At 44.6% G+C, this 23,871-nt stretch overlaps 1 protein-coding gene across 1 annotated transcript in view; it reads left to right on the top strand.

Moving 5' to 3' along the window:
• The first annotated feature begins 289 nt into the window (after positions 1-289).
• Positions 290-23,871, top strand: part of slc27a6 (solute carrier family 27 member 6) — a 28,013-nt gene continuing 4,431 nt past the window's right edge. Inside the window, exons 1-9 of the mRNA XM_084103982.1 lie at positions 290-906; positions 1,680-1,889; positions 2,816-2,974; positions 4,530-4,654; positions 6,675-6,869; positions 8,312-8,402; positions 11,727-11,925; positions 12,060-12,157; positions 17,674-17,804. Coding sequence (XP_083960108.1) covers positions 435-906; positions 1,680-1,889; positions 2,816-2,974; positions 4,530-4,654; positions 6,675-6,869; positions 8,312-8,402; positions 11,727-11,925; positions 12,060-12,157; positions 17,674-17,804 — 1,680 coding nt within the window. The 5' untranslated portion in view covers positions 290-434. The remainder of the gene's footprint in view (positions 907-1,679; positions 1,890-2,815; positions 2,975-4,529; positions 4,655-6,674; positions 6,870-8,311; positions 8,403-11,726; positions 11,926-12,059; positions 12,158-17,673; positions 17,805-23,871) is intronic.

The following is a 23,871-nucleotide window of genomic DNA, read 5'->3' on the forward strand; positions in this document are numbered from 1 at the left end:
AATTTCAAAGATATTTTTTATATTTTTTGTGTATACATTGCTACTGTGTATGAGATGTGACAAATGTGACTTCAGTTCACACACTTATTAGAACAAAAGTCACTTGTTTAAGGCTCTACGTCATGCTCTCTTGTCCACAAAACATCCTAGTCGCTGTTATGGGCGTGGCACTACTAGACTATGCGCCACGCCCTGTTGCTATGGCAACTCCTATGATAGTAGTAAGCTTGATAATCAGTGCCGAGCGCGTGGCCCCGACGACACGCCCCACGGTTGTACAACAACAGTCACGTGACACCCTGAACATTGCATAAATTAGGATGACAGTGCTGGGCGACGTTTTATAACATCCATTAAACAACAGCCCAACCCGAAGCAGTTTAACAATGTTAACGGTTAGACCACTTTGACCGAGTCAGGCTCATTTGTCAGAGATGTTGTCATGGATCGCGGCTCTGCTGACGGGAATCCTCTCCGCGCATCTCGCGCAGCGCTTGTGTTTTCCACACTTCTGGAAAGACGCCCTGTATTTAATGAAAGTCATACGGTACGGAGCGCGTCTGGAGATCTACAAAAGATCCTCGCGGGTCGTGACGGTCATAGACAGGTTTGTTCAACAAGCCCAGCGGATCCCTGAGAAAGCCTTTGTGGTTTATGAAGGAGTGACATACACCTATAGAGAGCTCGAGGTGCGCAGCAACAGGGTCGCGCGCGTGTTCCAGGACGCGGTGAGGAAAGGAGACACGGTGGCGCTCCTCATGAGCAACGAGCCCGACTTCATCGCGGTGTGGTTCGGCTTCTGCAAACTGGGCTGTGCCGTGGCGTTCCTCAACACGAACATCAAGCCCAGATCACTGTTGCACTGCCTGAACTGCTGTGGAGCCAGACTACTGGTGGTCGGAGCAGGTACACTCATCCCTGACACTTTACAACCACACGACGACGATGCGCTAAAATGTGTTACTTATGTAAGCGAACGAAATAACTAACGTTAGATCTCTTATCATTAACACAGGCGAAAGACTATTAAAACAGGTGATTTTCTATTTCTTTGTTTTTACCTAATGTTTAAGTATAAATTGGCAAACTTACACGGCTTAACAAAAAACATACTCGCAAAATAGCTAATAAGCGAATTGCTGTCTTAACTTAAAGAACGAAGGATGACAGATTGACATCCTCAGATTGACCTTTGACCCTTTAATCCTTGACCTATTACCCTGGTAACCTGTCTGCAGGTGCTGGGCTGTTCTGTTTGAGTAGGATTTGCTCGAGCTGCGCATTATAAACTTTCTCAATGTTAAAATATTCACATTTTAATCTATTATAGCCTATATTTCATAAGTAATTGTAACCACAGTAACAATTACATGCAGCTAACCATAAACCAACCTCCATTCCTAACCCAATAGTAAGTACATGTGTACTTAAATGTATAATTACACTGAAACACAGACACCTGAAGATAAAGTTAACCTGGTTTTATTACACTATTTAAAGGTATACAATGTATAAAGGTAAAAAGTTTTCTATAAATGGGTAAGCATTTATCATTTATAATATTGTGTTGTATTATTTATGATTAGTTTTTCGAACAGGTTGAGTATTATGTATTATGTTTTTTTCTTCTTTTAATAGTTTGAAATGAAGATTTTCATTGACAGTGGTTGTTCTTGCAGATCTTCTAGGCTCTCTGGAGGAGATTCTCCCAGGTCTCCGGGAGGACGGTGTGTCAGTGTGGTGTTTGAGCGCAGCGAGCGCTCGTCCTGATGTGCACAGTCTGCTGGATCAGATGGAGAGAGCTTCACCCGAGCCCGTCCCAGCCGAGCGCCGCTCCGTCACCTGCCTCAAAACCCCCACGCTCTACATCTTCACCTCAGGCACTACCGGTATGTGATGAGTTTCTCTTCATCTCAGTGGACATCTCCGTTCTACTGTGTTCCCTGTGTTTCTGGAGATCCCAAAGACCCTGATGAACAGGTTCAGTGTTCCCAAAGCCCTTCGCCGAGCCTGAAAGAGACTGGTGCTGCGTCCCGATTCGCCTACTTCTACTACGCCCTAAAAGTATGTACTCTTTGTGTGAAGAAAAAGTACATACTTTTGAGTGTGTAGCAGAAGAGTAGGCAAGCTTTGGGACATTCTACTTCGTCATCTTTAACGATTGCTCTCTGTTGCTTAGTTACGTGCCACCTGTCAATCATCTTGTCACCGTTAAAATCTTTATCACCGTAAAAATTTAATTTCCTACCGTTTCGGAGAGAAATGTTGTAGCACGCGGAGACTCTCCTCATGTGTTTGCAATTTGAATATAATGATGCATTTAAAAGCTAATGGCTAAACGGATCTTTACAAAAGTTCGCAGTGCTGCTGCAGATGAAATATAATGTAGAAAACACTGAATAAATACATTTTCGTCAGGTTAGATGCTGATAATTGATCACTCAAACCCCTTTATCTAAACCTCTCTACATAACCACCGCACATCCTCCATGTCTGTAGTTTTTTTTACACTTAACTCGTGTTTGTAGTTCTAACCGAATCCTCGTCCAGCGCGCGATGGGTTGTGGGCAATATGAGCCGTTAGAGAGCGCATCGATCTGCACTTCAGATTCTGACTGGAGGTAGTAGACCATCCGGGTATCTTAGGAACACTCATTCCAACATACTACGATTTGGGACAATTCTATTTTCGAATACTATTTAGGACGTATTGGGACGCACCGTGGGACTACTGACTGGTGAAGATCCATGTTTTTAGAGTGTGGATTATGTTGTCATTACTGTATCCTCTACTCATGTGTGTTGTGTGTTGCAGGGCTGCCCAAAGCTGCAGTCATCACACACTTGCAGTCCCTGAAAGCGGCGGCTGGGTTTTGGGCGTACGGCGGGACAGGAAGTGATGTCATCTACACGCCGCTCCCCCTGTATCATAGTGCAGCCTCGCTCGTGGGCATCGGAGGGACCATTGAATTGGGTAATTCTCTTAATCAAACCTTTTAGAGAAAAAACTGTAGGGGATCGCAAACCTTGATGCTTTCTTGTGGTAATTAATGACACTCATTTCATCTAATCCAAACACAGATTGGGTCAAAGAATGTTTATGACTTGCTCCTCAACGGTCACCCTAAAATTATCATGTCATGTCATTCTAAACCTGTATGCGTTTCTTTCTAATGTGGAACACAAAAGAAGATATTTAGAAAAATGTCTCAGTAAACGAATCATTAATCAATGACGATCTTATTCCTGAATGACAACGGTTCTCCTGTGTCTAAATCCAGAAGAACTGTGGCCACGTCTCCAAGACGCTTGAAGAAACCGACCTGTAAAGCTTCCTGAAAAACTATGTGCAAGTGTACCTGTACAAAAGCTGTTTTAAATGCAAAAGGGTGGTCACACCAAATATTGATTTGATTCAGTTAATAGAAGTTAATTGGTAAATAAAATCTATTTATGACATTCTTTTTGAAAGGATCCTCACATTACAGCATTTTTACACAAGTGCCTAAAACGTCTCACAGTACTGTAGTTTTGCAGGAAGTTTTCCTCAAGCAAAAAATATAAATATCACTGGATTATTACAAATAATGGCAAAAGGAATGTTTTATAAATGTAAACTGATATTTCCTACTGACACTACAGCAAAATATATGAATAACTGTCTTAACCAGTTTTTGGGGTGAAAATACTAAGGTGCCTAAGACTTTTGCACAGTACTGCAGGGCTATAAAGCGTTTTACATATAAAAGAATAGCAGAGTCCACACCACAACCGTAACGATAGAAATGATATCGCTGTTGATAATTCAGAATCATTTCTTCCAGCTGATGAACGATAAAAACATTGACAGCCAATCAGAATCCATCCTGCTTACAGAGCTACAGACGACAAAACTGCAGCATGCTTATAATAAACAGAATGATATCGTGTATTTATCTATAAGTTATCACTCTTATTGTTAGTGTACACTGTTTAGTTACATTTTACCTCAGATTCTCCCAAGGTTTTTTTTCTTTTTTTCTCCATTCTGTCACTGATGGAGTTGTGGTTCCTTGCCACTGTTGCCTTGGCTTGCTTAGTTGGGGACATTTAATATTTAACAATATTATTGATCTGCCTTACTTTTTTTCTTCTAGAAACAAACTTTGTTGTATTATTTTCATGTTATCACTGTGAAGCTGCTTTGATACAATCTGTATTGTAAAAAGCCCTATATAAATAAAGGTGACTTGACTTGAGATGATCATAGAAATGCTTTCTTTTGACCTTGGATGACAACGCTTATGTGACTTTGTGTGGTCATTCCTTAATTCCTTCATTCATTAATTCAGCCTTTAAATACAGATGATGCTTTGAGTACAAGAGCTGTCTAATGCTGCTAAAATATTTCCATTTTCTGCCCTTTCACCAGAACCGAACAGAATTTGCATGTTAATGAGCTGTATCGGACATGTGTAATGAACAGCCTTATTAGGCACATCAGAATGAATGTTTAGTTTCATATCTGTCTCTGTGCTTTTGTCATTTAGGTGCCACCTGTGTCCTGAAGAAGAAGTTTTCAGCCTCTCAGTTCTGGAATGACTGCAGGAAACACAATGTCACCATATTCCAGTATATAGGAGAGCTTTGCCGATATCTGTGCAATCAGCCTGTGGTACAGTACCTCATTTCAATGGTTTCCTCGTGTAAATCTGTGTGGGTATATGCAGGATCTGGGTCAATCTCAGAAAATGCTGCCCTTTTGCCTGATAATTTCAGCAAAAGTTGTATTTATAAACAAATGTTAATGCATGTTTGAATAAATCTGTCATAAAACAGCCACTGTTTAAATGTTTGTATTTCAACAACAAATTGGAGTTATGTGATGAAAAACGTGATATAAAAATTCTACAACTCAGGTTGATTATTACATCTAAAAATATGTAGCAATTGAATTCGGACTCTGTTGTTAATTTTAACCCTGTTACAGTAAGTTTGAAAATTTAATGGAAATTCTTCTTTTGTGTTCCACTGAAGGAAGTTTTGGAACAACGGTCAATAATAGCCGCTTTCCGACCGGAGTCACAGTTTCACAGTTCCTAGAACTATTGGCTAAAGTACCCGGATGTTCCTGCGGTGCGAACACGCCAACTAGGAACGATTTTAGTTCTAGGAACTCCATTTGGAGGAACTAATTTAGGTCCTACTTCAGAGTCGGTCTAAACCAGCACTATAGGAACTACTCGTGACGTTAGTGTACGCTGATGACTGAACGCATGCAAAACACCAGCACCCGCCCTTTTTAAAACAGCTAGAATGTAAACACACAGATTATAGCCTATATATTTACTCCATAAACTAGATACAAACATGGAAAACAGTGATAGATGGGTCTCTAAACCTTTATGCTGAAGAGAAAATCCAACGCAACTTTGAGGGGACCAAGCCAAACATGATTATGTTTATCTGCCCAGCTAGCAACACTGGACATCAACCACACGGCATACGCTAATAACCTTTTTTCATATACTGTCTACTTTCTATGTATAACAGTTCTATCTAATAACATATTAAACAGTACTGTTAGACAGATCGCTAACTAATGAACACAGAATGCGAGCATTGTTTGCTTTGGCGTTCTCAGCGCCGTCAAAATAAAGGTCACAACAACAAGCGTCACTCCTTTACCCCTCCTACCAGTTCCTATGGCCACTTGGCCAGTGCGAACGCAAACAGCAAAACCGAGTTTGGGGGAGAGTAGTTCATAGAACTGTTTAGAAATGGACAGTTCCTATAACTAAGTTCCTGTAACTACTTGGTCAGAAAGCGGCTAATGATGTAATGTTGCTGTGTTTTCTGAGCATGACTCGTATGCATGTATGACCCTTTGTGTTGTTTTTGATGCTGTCTAGTTTCTGGTCATTCATTTTGACATCATAAATGCTTGGTTTTAGTTTGTGTAAATGAAAGCGCATATATTACATAATCTCATAACAATAAGCCCCACCACGGTCCTGTTAGTTCCACATTAATGTCTTCATTAAGCGTCATGCGTATATCATGGACCCAGGACTCCGGAAGGGCCCGTACGCAGAAGCTCACTGCAGAGCGTGTGTGTCTTTGGTCACGCAGACAAACTCTGCAAAGAATGTATCCATGTGCTCTGCGAATCCATGAAAATGAACTTTTTGTTTTGTGTGGGGTTATGTAGCGTTTTCATGGCTAACTGAAGAGACGGCTCTTTTGTTAATGTTTTTCATTCACGGTTCAGCGTGTCCCAGAGTCTGTCAAAGATCTCTTTGTGCCCGTCCTCTAATGGCCCGGACAGTCCGTTCACCGATCTGCTAGCTAAGCAAACACACAAAACATCACAATGACAGGCACGCAAGACCAGAAGCACACATTCTGCAGCAGGAACATCCACATACAGAATGAGTTTTCAAAATGGCACATGTCTCGTGTAAGAGCAGGAAATGTTGTTAGTCAGTCCATTGATGAGCTTTAACTGACAGCACACGCATCCATGGACAGTTACCTCTGATAACAGATCACTCTAAATTGTAATGTGGACTCTGTAAAGCTGCTTTGAAACAGTGTATTGTGAAAAGCGCTAAACAAATAAATGTGAATAGAACTGAATTGATTGTGAAAAGCTTTGTCTTGATGTGCTTTGTGTGTGTGTGTGTGTCTGTTAGGCAGAGAATGAGAAGGATCACAGGGTGCTCATGGGTGTTGGGAACGGTCTCCGGCAGGACGTTTGGAGGGAGTTCCTCCGGCGTTTCGGGGAGATCCGCATGTGTGAGATCTACGGCTCCACCGAAGGAAACCTGTGCTTCATGAACCACGTCGGCAAGATCGGAGCCGTCGGCCGCTCCAATTTCTTTTACAAGGTCAGTTCAGAAACTCTTCAATTCACAGTGGGCTTATGATTGTCAAGTTTAAAGGGCAACAAAAGATAAGCAAGTCTTAGTAAATATTTAAACTAGATCTATAGGGGTGCGTCTCAACGTCAAACATGGGATTGCGCCATAATTCATTTCTTGCATCTCTTTGCTTTGATGTCAAAGACCCAGGGTCAGTGACCACCAGAGCAGAGATATCATCCGTGTTGTGTGTTTAAGATGTTCTTGTTGAGTGTGTTTATTTGTTTTAATGCTATGTGCTGGTTCAGGCTGAAAATGAAAGTTTCTGTCTGAAGTTTTTCCTAAATTAAGCTCAAAGTATAGGTTTTTACGCATACGCTAGTGTATGGTACAGTGCACATGTGCGCAGTCCAGTTTTTCTAAACAAGAGTACTCTGTATGCTCAGCTTAAGTTTGTAAGCACGTTGTTGCACAGTCAAAAAACAGAGACTGAACAAAAATGAATTACTGGAGATGCAACAAAAATAGACACCCATGTTGATGAGTGCTGGTGTGAGTGGGTCAAGGGTACTCTTGTTCTGTATGGACATACAGTATTCATTTTATATGTGCAGGTCTTAAAAATGTCTCAAATTTGATTTTCAAAACTCTTCACTGCAGATACCCTGAATACTAACGTTATTGGGTTGCTAATTGACAAGAAATCCATTTGAAATTTTGGAGTTCACCTTAGTTTCATTTCAGTTTAAAATATTAAAAATTAAACCCGCACAGTTCACAAAGATTTTTGAGGACCTCAGAAAAAGAGCTGTTGTTGCTCATCAGACTGGAAAAGGTTATAAAACCATCTCTAAAGAGTTTGAACTCCACAAATCCACAGTCAGACAGATTGTGTTCAAATGGAGGAGATTTAAGAAAATTGCTCCCTTCCCCTGGAGTGGTCGACCAGCAAAGATCACTCCAAAAGCGAGACGTGTAATAGTCCGTGAGGTCACAAAGAATCCAAGGGTAACTTTTAACCTACTAAAGGCCTCCCTTACTTCGGCTGATGTTGATGATCATGAGTTCACCATCAGGAGAACATGGTGTGCATGGCAAAGTTGCAACACCTTCAAAAAGGACATTGCTGTCCGTCTGCAGTTTGCTAGAGATCAAGAGGACAAGCCAGAGGCTGTTGGGAAAATGTTTTGTTGACACAGTATATATTTTTATCTCATTTGTTTGACTGGGTTCTCTTTGTCTACTTTTAGGACTTTTGTTGAGGTCAGGTCTCTGTGTGGGTCAGTCAGGTTCTTCCACACCAAACTCACCCAACCATGTCTTTATTCACTTTGCTTTGTGCATTTTTTCAGCGTTCATGCTGAAGGTTGTGCTTGTTCATATCAGTTTAAATGATGATGTCATCCAGCTGATATTTCTCCATAGGATCACGCTGTCTGAAACGCAGAGTGTTTTGTTTGTTTTTGCAGTTGCTTTTTAAGTATGATCTGGTGAAGTATGACCTGATCAGAGATGAGCCTGTGAGAAACCACAATGGATTCTGCCAGCATGTTCAGAAAGGTGAGAGCATCTGAAACGTTCAGATTCAGCCCAGCCAGTATAATGTACTGACAAAACATTATTTTTGCTTTTTACACCTTTGGTTTGGAGGTCTGCACAGGCTTTAAACTGAAGCTTGAACTTTACCAATACCAAGATCATCTGACCCAAGCCTTCTGCTGTTAAATTTTAAGACCAAACCTGACCCGAACCCGAAATTGCTTTCTCATAACACATAACTTTTCACAATATTTCAGGTTTGCACACAAAAGAGAAAAACACATACTTGCCAGCAGTATTAAACTCTCCTGGGTTACCAACAGGTGTAATTTAACAGTCACATAAATCTCTCTTGGAACTTGAACTTCTTCAAAATTATTGCCAACTGTTTACACAAACTTCTCCTTATGAGTGTGAAGGAATGAAGAGTTGTGAAGGAAGAGAACTGGGGCCTGTTTCAATAAGGAGGTTCAACCAACTCTGAGTTAAAACTTGAACTCTGAGTTGACTTACCCTGAGATGGGAAACTCTGAGTTTTCGGTTACAGAACAGCTGAAATGAGTTAGTTCAATCAACTCTGAGTTGACCTACTCTGAGTTAAGCGCGTGCACCACAATTATAAAAAGCCATTATCAATGGAGCGCAGATATTACGAGTCACCATGGCAACAGCGCCAAACAAAAAGAGGAATTACTGTTATACAGTGTTGGGTGTAATTAATTACCAAGTAATCTAAATATTGTGATTTAATTAAAGGGATAAACTCTTAATTCTTCTGTAATTTAAAATAAAATCTGATGTAATTACATTAAATAGGCTACTGCATATACTATAGAGAACAATTCTGTATAAAACAATAGTGGATTTAACATACATTTTTAAAAAGGTATATTTTTTATGTAACCTTCTCCCTCTACACACTTTGGTCAATTCAAGAATAGTTCATGCAATTGTATATTGTTTATTTGAAAGCAATAAAAGTGCAGTTTCTTGTCTCTCCTTGTATTGTTCAAGTGGTTGAGGATTTAGTAATTAGTAATAAGTAGACCAATACTTTCTAAAGATAGTAATTATTACATTAATCTAATTACACTGTTGAAGATAACATTGATAACTATTTTAGAGTAACTTACCCAACTGTTATAATATCAGAGGTGAAACTGGAAGAACAGTATGTTATTCAACCTAATTTTAATTTTCATGTGGAGCAATCCTAAAGGCATTAAAAGAACATGGCAGCAGCTGAAAATTAAATATAAAAACATAATTCAATCAGGTAAGGCTTGAGCATATCATGGGTGAAGGCTACCTGACTTTACAAACATTTGACATATTAAATAACTAAATAGCATCCAGTGTCTAGCAGTGCAGCAGCATTTACGGCTGAGGGAATTCCAGGAGGGACTTCAGAGCCAGTCACTCCCAAAGATCCAAGGGCCTTCATAAAATGTAAGAGGTTTACATATGTGTAATTTTTTAGATAGGCTATTTTTGATATTTCCATTTATTTTACTTTGAGGTTGGGTTTTTTGTTGGTCCTAACAGATTCTGATGGTAATATCTGTCTTTTGGAGCCTCCTGTCCCAACAGAACCCCAGGCAGTTGTAAGTCGCCTACTCAATACACCAGAAATTATGACAAATAGTGTTATAAAGTGTCCTCAATCAAATGCTCATCTTCATAGGACGATGAGGATAAATAGTTTCTGCTGCCACAGAGAGGCCTACAGAGGTAATGTTAATATTATGTGTCTACACATCAAACAATCTACACATTCAGATTTTTTCAAATTTTTATGTGGATAATCTAAGTTTAAATCTAAGTATAAACGGGTATTCTTATCTCTCCCCGCGCCCCCAGAGTGTGGAAGAACAGCAGGAGAGCGGTCCATCAACTTCTGTTGCACAGATCAACACATTTCAGTGATTTCCAGTAAATGCCACAGTTTAATTCTGTAGAATTTGTTTAGAACTACATTATGTAACTCTAATCTACTACTGTATTTTCAGTGTTAAGGAGTTATATAGACTTCATCTTATAAAAAAAAAATAGAAAAAAACTGCAGTAAAAATAGCAATATTTTATTTATTAATAAAATATTAATTGTATTAATAAAAATGTACTGAAAGAATGAATGAGGTGTTTAAACACCGCTTCCCCTTTAAAAAAGGGGAGGAGACCGATAGAAACTCTGGGTTTACCGAAGAAAACCTGCTCCCGACCAGGTTAGGTTCACAGAGTAAGTTACCATGGTAACTGACTCTGAGTATAAGTTACCTCTCTTTCAGAAACGGGCTTGACTTACTCTGCTTTCTCAGGTTTAACATACCTCCCATTCTGAAACAGAAAACTCAGAGTTTCCCTCATTTCAGGGTTAACATACTCAGAGTTTTCACTTAACCTCCTTTCTGAAACAGGCCCCAGAAAGCTTTAGCATAAGTTCTGCCGGGAAGACTCAATTACTACGTCAACTATTGCTTCACTTCTGTCCAATCATATTCTTATGCTCACTGTATAAAAGCTCGGTACTTACACATGTTTGAGTTTGCAGATACTGAAGCGACGATTACCCCCATCCTCCCCACCACCACCAGGATGGTCTTGTCCATACCTCCCGGGGGGGTCGGCTGCACCCCTGCCTTCATCTTTAGGCAGGAATTGCAGATCCGATACCCTCGGATTATGCACTACGGACGGGGCCTACGCCAAATGACTTTGTATATTATCAGCTTGCTGAGCTGTCAATAAATGTACGATTTGTTGAAATAATTCTCCCGAGTCTTTCTGGTAGAACTCCATTGACAGCTGATGGTTTCAGTGGCTTTGGATAAAATCTGTAAAAAAGTCTTCTAAATTAATAAAATGTAAATGGTTTCAGCACTCCAAATGATTCAGTGAGAGAGGTCCAGTGTTGTTCTGATAATTTGCAGAACAATGGTAAATGTGAACGCACCTTAATGCCTTTCCAAATCATGTCCAGTCAATTGAATTTGCCCCAGTAGAGTCCAGTCTAAGTGTAGAAACATCTCAGAGATGCACCTGAGCTAAACTGCAGGTGTTCGGGTCAGAATATCTATGGCAGTGATATTTCAGTTTTAAGACTAAACCTTTTTTCCCTATTAAATTTGTAAAGTTATCAAGAGTCTCCAGGGCAGGTTTGAGAAAAGTTTTTATTTTTATTTTTATAAAATCCAGGTTATTTTGCAATGTTGACTGGCTCACTTGACATGATCTCATAATCACTGAAATATGTACAATAATTCTGTAAATAAACACATAATGACTTGAATTTTTCTCAATTGTTGCTGTTTTCTGTTAATGTGGTGTTTGTATGTTGATGATCAGGTGAGACAGGGCTGCTGCTGTCGAAGATCTGCAGTCAGAGTCCGTTCTTCGGATACGCTGGAAACAAACAGCTGACAGAGAAGAAGATCCTGCGAAACGTGTTTGTCAAAGGAGACGCTTACTTCAACACTGGAGACCTGATGGCTGAGGACGAGGACAACTTCATCTGCTTCAAAGACAGAGTGGGAGACACTTTCAGGTAGAGAGGAGCACACGACCTCGAAGGCCTGTCGTCACCATGATGAAATATTTGTGATCAAGCATGTATGCATATGAGCTTGGTCTTATTGATGAAATGAAACTATAAATTTTGCACGCTGCCGTTGTTTTCAGATGGAAGGGTGAAAATGTGGCGACCACTGAGGTGGCAGAGATACTGGGACTGGTAGATTTTATTCAGGAAGTCAATGTGTATGGAGTCCAGGTGCCAGGTACTATAGACTTCACATGAGCCAAAAACGCCTCGGTTACGACTGTAACCTCGGTTCCCTGAAGAGGGAACGAGCGTTGCGTCGAGTTTGACGCTATGGGAACGCTTTGCGTGATGACGTCTTGAAGCACATGTAAAATCAGTCCAATGGTGTGGCGGAACGTCAGAGGCGGGTGACGTCACGTACCAGGAAGCTATAAAAGCCGGCCCGAAACAGAAAACGAAAGCTTCGTAAAGTCTGAAGTCGTGTTGACAGGCATGAAGGAGATATGGCAAGGTGACGCAACGCTCGTTCCCTCTTCAGGGAACCGAGGTTACAGTCGTAACCGAGGCGTTCCCTTTCAAGGGAACTCGCGTTGCGTCGAGTTTGACGCTATGGGAACGTCTATACCAACGCCTCCATAGCTACAAATGTCTGTCCTGTGTGAAATCTGGTGAGCAGCACTAGGAAGACAAAACATGAGACCCTGGAGCAGAGTCTAGATCCAGAGAGTAGAACCTGACGAAAGTGTGCGGTGAGGACCAGCCTGCCGCATCACAAACGTCCTGTAACGAAACTCCTGATATAAGGGCCTTAGAGGCCGCCATACTCCTCGTAGAGTGCGACCGGACAGCCAAAGGAGAAGGCTGTCCAGCCGCCTCATAAGCAAGTGAGATAGTCTCAACCACCCACTGCTCATCCTTTGCTTAGACACTGGACCTCCCTTGTTAGGGGAGCAAATGTCACTTTTACGCCACAGGGCAGCTCTGTGGACATACGCGTCTAACGCCCGAACAGGGCAAAGCAAATTATTAGCCTCCTGGTCCGATTTCGAAAGGGAGGAGGACCTCCAAGTGCCACGAGGGAAACGAGATACCAAAGGGGTCTTTCCCCACAGACATTCCACCCAAAGGACTGTGGTAAGCACCTACGGCCGCCACATAAACCTTTAAAGTGGACGGGGTCAGACCTGCAGTGAACCGGTCCTGCAGGAACTCCAGAACTGTACCAATTGGGCAGTTGACTGGATCCAACCGACGGTCACTACACAAAGAGGTGAATACTCTCCAGTTCAGGGCATAAAGTTTCCTCGTGGAGGGAGCTCTGGACTGTAGAATGGTCTCAACAACCTCAGTTGAGAGACCTGACTCTATGAGCTGGGCCCCCTCAGAGGCCAAGCCCACAGGTTCCACAGTTCTGGGCGGGGGTGAAATATCGAGCCCTCCGCCTGGGACAGAAGGTCCCTCCTGACGGGTAGCTCCAGAGGAGGCCCGTCGAGGAGCGACACAAGATCGGGAAACCATACTCTGCCCGGCCAGCGCGGGGCTATAAGAAGCAGGCAAACCCGGTCCCTGCGAACTCTCTCCAGAACTCCCGGGAGCAGAGCAACTGGGGGAAAAGCGTACAGACGTAGCCTCGGCCACGTCTGCACCATAGCATCCAGTCCAAAGGAGCTGGATGCGTGAGGGAGAACCAAAGTGGACAGTGAGACGTCTCTCGAGACGCAAACAGACCCACTTATAATTTCCATATCAGCTCCACCACCTCGGGGGTGGAGCCACCATTCCCCGGGCCTCGGCCCCTGTCTCGACAGAGTGTCTGCTCCTATATTCTGGACCCCGGGGATGTAGGCTGCCTTGAGTGACAGCAACTTCCCCTGGGACCACAAGAGGATATGGCGTGCCAGCGCAAACCCCCTTGATATAGGCGACTACCGACGTGTTGTCCGTATGTACTACACATGGTGTCCCCTGAGACCTGTGATAAAGCTCCTCAGAGCCCGGAAGACAGCTAACATCTCTAGGCTATAGAATGCCAGGAACGATGATGGTCTTCCCACAGACCTTGAGATGAGCGACCCTCAGGATCGCTCCCCAACCCGTGAGGGAAGCATCCGTCGTTAGCAGTTTGCGACGACAAGGAGCTCCCAGCACTGGGCCCTGGGACAGGAACCAAGGTTTCTTCCACATAACCAAGGCACGTAGGCATCACCGCGTGACCTTGATTGTGCGAAATGGGTTGCCCCTCGGGGAAAAACCCTCTGGTCCTGAGCCACCACTGCAGGGGCCTCATGTGCAGCAGTCCAAAAGGTATCCCGTTGGAAGCTGCTGCCATGAGACCCAACAGTCTCTGGAACTGTTTGACAGTGAGTAGCTGGCCTAGCTTTACACTTCTCACAGCTGCCAGGATCGAAGCGTGGCGATGACAGGCGCGCCTGCATCGACACTGAATCCCAAACCACGCCTAAAAAAGTGGTCCTCTAAAATAGAGAAGCACACTCTTCTTGGCGTTCAGCCGTAACCCCAACTCTTTCATATGGGCGAGAACAACATCTCGATGTTGAACCGCCATCTAATGCGACTGAGCTAAAATCAACCAATCGTCGATGTAGTTCGTGATGCGAATACCCCGGAGGCGCAGAGGCGCCAGAGCTGCATCCACGCATTTGGTGAAAGTGCGGGGTGATAAAGCCAGGCCGAATGGAAGAACTCGATATTGGTATGCTTTGCCCCCGAAAGCAAACCTCAGGAACTTCCAATGACACGGACGGATGGAAATATGCGTCCTTGAGGTCTATCGTGACAAACCAGTCCTCGGACTAATCTGTGGCACGATTGTCTCAATGTTAACATTTCGAACTTGAGCTGCATGACAACTCGAAGACCTAAAATGGGACGCAATCCCCCGTCCTACTTTGGAACTATGAAGTACCGGCTGTAAAACCCGGTTTCCCTGTTGGAGGGAGGTACATATTCTATGGCCCCTTTCTCTAACAGAGTGTTTACTTCCTGTTCCATAACCAGAACCTGCTCGGGGCCCACCATTGTGGGCAGGACCCCCATAAACCGCGGTGGGCGTTACTAGAATTGTATCTAATACCCTTTTTCCACGGTCTGCAGGACCCAACGAGAAACATTTGACAGTAGCTTCCACGCTGTCAAAGATTCTACTAGAGGTACCAGTCTCTCGAGACTGGTTTCTGGATTTTGTTGCTGTTGAGTAGTCGGTTCGTCGCCCTGTAACGGCGCACCGGCAGGGAACGACCAAACAGACTGCTCTAGCACCCTCCTCAGAGGGGGCGGGCATCCCGAGGCCACTACGTTTCCGGGTGGACCTTGAGATATGTGCTCGCCGGAGACCGCTGCGCCCTGTAACACCGGAGGCGGCAGGGTTGGCAGAACGGTCCCCTGAGGGCACCGAAGAGAGACGGCACCGTATTTTTCTCCTGCTGTTGAGCAGTCGGTTCGTCGCCCTGTAACGGCGCACCGGCAGGGAACGACCAAACAGACTGCTCTAGCACCCTCCTCAGAGGGGGCGGGCATCCCGAGGCCACTACGTTTCCGGGTGGACCTTGAGATATGTGCTCGCCGGAGACCGCTGCGCCCTGTAACGCCGGAGGCGGCAGGGTTGGCAGAACGGTCCCCTGAGGGCACCGAAGAGAGACGGGCACCGTGAAAAGAGGTGTTAACCGCTCTGCTTCGGGGGGACTACCCTCATTTGTCCTGAGCCCTCAGACATCAGGACTTTTTCCCAGCAGCCTTCTTGGCGGTAATAACGGTCCGCAGATCCGTTTTACCCCTCGAAGACTGCTGGGTTTGAGAGCGCCCTCCGTGTCCCCGAGATTTTTGTGGGGGAGCACGGGAGGAAACGCTCTGTTTCTGAGTGGCGCGGTGCACAACGCTCTTTTTAGAGGAGTGAGGCTGCTCCCGCTCAGCAGCCTCATAGAAAGAACGGCGGGGGAGAAGTTTCTGAAGTGCAGCTGCCTGTTTTGAAGCTTCTTGTGACTTCGCTACAGCACTATTAACTGCGTCTCCAAATAACCCTTGCGTAGATACTGGTGCATCTAAAAGAACATGTTTTTCTTTGTCCTTTATGTCACTTAAGTTAAGCCACAGATGCCTCTCAGTGGCCACCAGGGCTGCCATAGAGCGGCCGATGGATTTAGCCGTCTCCTTGGTGGCCCTGAGAGACAAATCCGTGGCTCTACGCAGTTCAGACACCGTATCAGCACTAATACCCCCGCCCTCCTCAAAATCACCCAATAACTCAGCCTGGTAAGCCTGCATTATGGACATTGTATGTAAACACGCTGCAGCTTGACCGGCGGCGGCATAAGCTTTATGAACCAGGGAAGAAGTAACTTTTACTGGCTTGGATGGAAGTGCAGGAGCCTTCAGAGAAGATGCCGTTGCTGGAGAGAGATAGCTCGCGAGCGTCTCTTCCACCTTCGGCATCTCCCCATAACCATGCTCTTTATAATTGTGAATGGATGAATAGTGTGATGTTTGTGCAGTATACACTCGATATGACACTGGTTTCGCCCACGATCTCGACACCTCGGTGTGGAGATCGGGGAAAAACGGCAGGCTCCTGCGCTGGGGCTGCGCACGAGATGGCAGGAAGCGTTCGTCGAGCTTACTTTTCGAACGAACGTCCTGCCTATCTTCTGGCCACTCAATAGACAGTCTGTCAACAGCTCTAGTAATGACATCGAGCAGTTCCTCAAACGCATGAGACTGAGGTGGCGAATCCTCAGACTCAGCTACAATACTCACAACATCCAACTCCTCAGAGCTGGATAGTTGCAGTACTGGTACCTCTATCGGGGGGGAAGAAACCGCAGCGCGTGCTTCCACACCCTGATAAGAGGCACTGGATCTATCAGACGGATGCTGAGATAAGGCAGAGCCCGTCTCAACATCCACTGATAAATCCATCTGTGAACCCCAGGTCTGAGATCGACGCCGTGCCTCGGCAGCGGCGGGACCCGAGCCCTGGGGAGCGTGGTCGGGATTGAACCGAGCCAGGCGGGATCGGAGCGTACGCAATGGAAGCGCACAGCAATGCACACAGTCACCACCCTCGAGTGCTGACTGGGCATGCTCCTCTCCCAAACAAACAACACAAAGAGTGTGTGTGTCACCTCCCGTTAAATAACGCGGGCAGGGATGGACACACACTCTAAACTGCTGCTCGCTCGCCATACTGAATATATATATATGATATAGACAGACAACACCAAATATACAGACAGATTTCACACAGAGCACAACTGAAGACTCAGAAAGCTTTCGTTTTCTGTTTCGGGCCGGCTTTTATAGCTTCCTGGTACGTGACGTCACCCGCCTCTGACGTTCCGCCACACCATTGGACTGATTTTACATGTGCTTCAAGACGTCATCACGCAAAGCGTTCCCATAGCGTCAAACTCGACGCAACGCGAGTTCCCTTGAAAGGGAACCTTATTTCAGCTATGTTAGCTATTACATGTTTAAAATACTTGACTACTATAGCTCTTTTGTTAAAATGCTTTGTATGATTGGAAAAAAAAAACACTCTTTTGGAATCAATATATATATATATATATAATATATATATATTGCAAGTACATTTAACTAAATTACTCAGCCACACTGAAACATTAGAATGTTAATGTCTGTTAGATTGTTTGTATATTATTTTTTACAAGCTTTGACTCCGTTTAATCTGAAGATATTTAATCGGAAGATAAAGAGCATCTGGGTTTCTGTGTGCAGGAAATGAGGGCCGTGCTGGAATGGCTGCAGTGATTGTGAGGCCCGAGTGCACGTTTGATGGAAAGAAACTGTTCAATATTGTCCTCAAAGAGCTGCCATCATATGCTAGACCTCTCTTCATTCGACTGCAGGTACAAAACAAACACTAACCTGTGTGTGTGTGTGTGTGTGTGTGTGTGTGTGTGTGTGTGCACGTGTGCGTATGTGTGTGCGTATGTGTGTGCGTGTGTGTGTGTGATGGGTAGGTTTAGGGGTAGGGTTAGTGTAAGGGTAGGAAATATACAGTTTGTACAGTATAAAAACCATTACGTCTTTGGAGAGTTCCTATAAAGATAGTAAACCAGACGTGTGTGTGTGTGTGTGTGTGTGTGTGTGTATCTGAGTATGACTGTGAGTGTGTGAGTCTCACTGTGTGACTGTGTGAGTGTGACTGTGTGAGTGTGACTGTGTGAGTGTGAGTCTCACTGTATGACCGTGTGAGTATGACTGTGTGAGTATGACTGTGTGAGTATGACTGTGTGAGTATGACTGTGTGAGTATGACTGAGTGAGTGTGACTGTGTGAGTATGACTGAGTGTATGACTGAGTGTATGACTGAGTGTGTATGACTGAGTGAGTATGAGAGTGTATGACTGTGAGTGTGACTGTGACTGAGTGAGTGTGACTGAGTATGACTGTGTGAGTATGACTGTGTGTGTGTGTGTGTGTGTGTGTGTGTGTGTGTGTGTGTGTGTGAGAGAGACTGTGACTGTGACTGTGTGAGTATGACTGTGTGACTGTGTGAGTATGACTGTGTGAGTCTGACTGTGAGTGTGTGAGTCTCACTGTATGACCGTGTGAGTATGACCGTGTGAGTATGACTGTGTGAGTCTGACTGTGAGTGTGACTGTGTGAGTGTGACTGTGTGAGTATGACTGAGTGTATGACTGAGTGTATGACTGAGTGTATGACTGAGTGAGTATGACTGAGTGAGTATGACTGAGTGAGTATGACTGAGTGAGTATGACTGAGTGTATGACTGTGTGAGTGTGAGAGTGTATGACTGTGAGTGTGACTGTGACTGAGTGAGTGTGACTGAGTGAGTGTGACTGCGTGAGTATGTGTGTGTGTGTGTGTGTGTGTGTGTGTGAGAGTGTGTGACTGTGACTGTGTCTGTGTGAGTATGACTGTGACTGTGTGAGTATGACTGTGTGAGTCTGACTGTGAGTGTGTGAGTCTCACTGTGTGACTGTGTGAGTATGACTGTGTGAGTATGACTGTGTGAGTATGACTGTGTGAGTATGACTGTGTGAGTATGACTGTGTGAGTATGACTGTGTGAGTGTGTCTCACTGTGTGACTGTGAGTATGACTGTGTGACTGTGAGTATGACTGTGTGACTGTGACTGTGTGAGTATGACTGTGTGAGTCTGACTGTGTGAGTGTGTGAGTCTCACTGTGTGACTGTGTGAGTATGACTGTGTGAGTATGACAGTGAGTCTGACTGTGTGAGTTTGACTGTGTGAGTATGACTGTGAGTCTCACTGTGTGAGTGTGACTGTGTGACTATGACTGAGTGTATGACTGTGAGTATGACTGTGAGTGTGACTGTGTGAGTGTGACTGTGTGAGTGTGACTGTGTGAGTGTGACTGTGTGAGTGTGACTGTGTGAGTGTGACTGTGTGAGTATGACTGTGTGAGTGTGACTGTGACTGTGAGTGTGACTGTGTGAGTATGACTGTGAGTGTGACTGAGTGAGTATGACTGTGTGACTGTGTGAGTATGACTGTGTGAGTATGACTGTGAGTATGACTGTGAGTATGACTGTGAGTGTGACTGTGTGAGTGTGACTGTGTGAGTATGACTGAGTGTATGACCGTATGACTGTGTGAGTGTGAATGAGTGTATGACTGAGTGTGAGTGTGACTGTGTGAGTGTGACTGTGTGAGTGTGACTGTGTGAGTGTGACTGTGTGAGTGTGACTGTGTGAGTGTGACTGTGAATATGACTGTATGAGTATGACTCTGTGAGTATGACTGAGTGTGACTGTGTGAGTATGACTGAGTGTATGACTGTGTGAGTGACTGTGAGTATGACTGTGAGTGTGAGAGTGTGAGAGTGTGACTGTGTGACTGAGTGAGTATGACTGAGTGAGTATGACTGAGTGAGTATGACTGTGTGTGTGTGTGTGTGTGTGTGTGTGTGTGAGAGAGAGTGTGTGACTGTGTGACTGTGTGAGGATGACTGTGTGAGTCTGACTGTGAGTGTGTGAGTCTCACTGTGTGACTGAGTATGACTGTGTGAGTATGACTGTGAGTCTGACTGTGTGAGTGTGTGAGTCTCACTGTGTGACTGTGTGAGTATGACTGTTTGAGTGTGACTTTGACTATGACTGAGTGTATGACTGAGTGTATGACTGAGTGTATGACTGTGTGAGTGTAACTGTGTGAGTGTGACTGAGTGAGTATGACTGTGACTGTGTGAGTGTGACTGTGTGAATATGACTCTGAGTATGACTGAGTGAGTGTGACTGAGTGAGTGTGACTGAGTGAGTGTGACTGAGTGAGTATGACTGTGTGAGTGTGTGTGTGTGTGTGTGTGTGTGTGTGTGTGAGAGAGTGTGTGACTGTAACTGTGTCTGTGTGAGTATGACTGTGTGACTGTGTGAGTGTGACTGTGTGAATATGACTGTGAGTATGACTGAGTGAGTGTGTGACTGTGTGAGTTTGACTGTGTGAGTATGACTGTTTGAGTCTGACTGTGTGAGTGTGACTGTGTGAGTATGACTGAGTGTATGACCGTATGACTGTGTGAGTGTGAATGAGTGTATGACTGAGTGTGACTGTGACTGTGTGAGTGTGACTGAGTGTATGACTGAGTGTGACTGTGTGAGTGTGACTGTGACTGTGTGAGTATGACTGTATGAGTATGACTCTGTGAGTATGACTGAATGTATGACTGAGTGTATGACTGTGAGTGTGACTGTGAGTGTGACTGTGAGTATGACTGTGTGAGTCTGACTGTGAGTATGACTGTGTGAGTCTGACTGACTGTGTATGACTGTGACTGTGCATATGACTGAGTGTATGCCTGTGAGTATGACTGTGTGAGTGACTGTGTGAGTATGACTGTGTGAGTGTGACTGTGAGTGTGACTGAGTGTGTGAGTCTGACTGTGTGAGTGTCACTGTGAGTGTGTGAGTCTGACTGTGTGAGAGTGTGAGTATGACTGTGTGAGTATGACTGTGTGAGTATGACTGTGTGAGTATGACTGTGTGAGTATGACTGTGTGAGTATGACTGTGTGAGTATGACTGTGTGAGTATGACTGTGTGAGTATGACTGTGTGAGTATGACTGCGTGAGTGTGTCTCACTGTGTGACTGAGTATGACTGTGTGACTGACTGTGTGAGTCAGACTGTGTGAGTGTGTGAGTCTCACTGTGTGACTGTGTGAGTATGACTGTGAGTATGACTGTGAGTCTGACTGTGTGAGTGTGTGAGTCTCACTGTGTGACTGTGTGAGTGTGACTGTTTGAGTGTGACTGTGACTATGACTGAGTGTATGACTGTGAGTGTGACTGTGTGAGTGTGACTGTGTGAGTGTGACTGAGTGAGTGTGACTGTGTGACTGTGTGAGTGTGACTGTGTGAGTGTGACTGTGTGAGTATGACTGTGAGTATGACTGAGTGAGTGAGTGTGAGTGAGTGAGTGTGTGACTGTGTGACTGTGAGTTTGACTGTGTGAGTGTGACTGTGTGAGTATGACTGTTTGAGTCTGACTGTGTGAGTGTGACTGTGTGAGTATGACTGAGTGTATGACCGTATGACTGTGTGACTGTGAATGAGTGTATGACTGAGTGTGACTGTGACTGTGTCTGTGTGAGTATGACTGTGTGACTGTGTGAGTGTGACTGTGTGAGTATGACTGTGTGAGTATGACTGTGTGAGTGTGTCTCACTGTGTGACTGAGTATGACTGTGTGACTGACTGTGTGAGTCAGACTGTGTGAGTGTGTGAGTCTCACTGTGTGACTGTGTGAGTATGACTGTGAGTCTGACTGTGTGAGTGTGTGAGTCTCACTGTGTGACTGTGTGAGTATGACTGTTTGAGTGTGACTGTGACTGAGTGTATGACTGTGAGTGTGACTGTGTGAGTGTGACTGTGTGAGTGTGACTGTGTGAGTGTGACTGTGTGAGTGTGACTGTGTGAGTATGACTGTGAGTATGACTGTGTGAGTATGACTGAGTGAGTGTGAGTGAGTGAGTGTGTGACTGTGTGACTGTGAGTTTGACTGTGTGAGTGTGACTGTGTGAGTATGACTGTTTGAGTCTGACTGTGTGAGTGTGACTGTGTGAGTATGACTGAGTGTATGACCGTATGACTGTGTGAGTGTGAATGAGTGTATGACTGAGTGTGACTGTGACTGTGTGAGTGTGACTGAGTGTATGACTGAGTGTGACTGTGTGAGTATGACTGTGAGTCTGACTGTGTGAGTGTGTGAGTCTCACTGTGTGACTGTGTGAGTATGACTGTTTGAGTGTGACTGTGACTATGACTGAGTGTATGACTGTGAGTGTGACTGTGTGAGTGTGACTGTGTGAGTGTGACTGAGTGAGTGTGACTGTGTGACTGTGTGAGTGTGACTGTGTGAGTGTGACTGTGTGAGTATGACTGTGAGTATGACTGAGTGAGTGAGTGTGAGTGAGTGAGTGTGTGACTGTGTGACTGTGAGTTTGACTGTGTGAGTGTGACTGTGTGAGTATGACTGTTTGAGTCTGACTGTGTGAGTGTGACTGTGTGAGTATGACTGAGTGTATGACCGTATGACTGTGTGACTGTGAATGAGTGTATGACTGAGTGTGACTGTGACTGTGTCTGTGTGAGTATGACTGTGTGACTGTGTGAGTGTGACTGTGTGAGTATGACTGTGTGAGTATGACTGTGTGAGTGTGTCTCACTGTGTGACTGAGTATGACTGTGTGACTGACTGTGTGAGTCAGACTGTGTGAGTGTGTGAGTCTCACTGTGTGACTGTGTGAGTATGACTGTGTGAGTATGACTGTGAGTCTGACTGTGTGAGTGTGTGAGTCTCACTGTGTGACTGTGTGAGTATGACTGTTTGAGTGTGACTGTGACTGAGTGTATGACTGTGAGTGTGACTGTGTGAGTGTGACTGTGTGAGTGTGACTGTGTGAGTGTGACTGTGTGAGTGTGACTGAGTGAGTATGACTGTGTGACTGTGTGAGTGTGACTGTGTGAGTATGACTGTGAGTATGACTGTGTGAGTATGACTGAGTGAGTGTGAGTGAGTGAGTGTGTGACTGTGTGACTGTGAGTTTGACTGTGTGAGTGTGACTGTGTGAGTATGACTGTTTGAGTCTGACTGTGTGAGTGTGACTGTGTGAGTATGACTGAGTGTATGACCGTATGACTGTGTGAGTGTGAATGAGTGTATGACTGAGTGTGACTGTGACTGTGTGAGTGTGACTGAGTGTATGACTGAGTGTGACTGTGTGAGTATGACTGTATGAGTGTGACTGTGAGTATGACTGTGTGAGTGACTGTGTATGACTGTGTGAGTGTGAATGAGTGTATGACTGAGTGTGACTGTGTGAGTGTGACTGTGACTGTGTGAGTGTGACTGTGACTGTGTGAGTGTGACTGTGTGAGTATGACTGTGTGTGAGTGACTGTGTGAGTATGACTGTGTGAGTGTGACTGAGTGTGACTGAGTGTGACTGAGTGTGTGAGTCTGACTGTGAGTGTCACTGTGAGTGTGTGAGTCTGACTGTGTGAGAGTGTGAGTATGACTGTGTGAGTGTGACTGTGGGAGTATGACTGTGAGTGTGAGTATGACTGTGTGAGTGTGACTGTGAGTGTATGACTGTGTGAGTGTGACTGTATGACTGTGTGAGTATGACTTTGTGAGTCTGACTGACTGTATGACTGTGACTGTGAGTATGACTGAGTGTATGACTGTGAGTGTGACTGTGTGAGTGTGACTGTGTGAGTCTGACTGTGTGTGTATGAGTGTGACTGTGTGAGTGTGACTGAGTGTGTGAGTCTGACTGTGAGTGTCACTGTGTGAGTGACTGTGTGAGTGTGTCTCACTGTGTGACTGAGTATGACTGTGTGACTGTGTGAGTCTCACTGTGTGACTGTGAGTCTGACTGTGTGAGGGTGTGAGTCTCACTGTGTGACTGTGTGAGTATGACTGTTTGA

Source organism: Abramis brama (assembly GCF_963993115.1).
Source record: "Abramis brama genome assembly, chromosome: 25".
NCBI classification, from domain to species: domain Eukaryota; kingdom Metazoa; phylum Chordata; class Actinopteri; order Cypriniformes; family Leuciscidae; genus Abramis; species Abramis brama.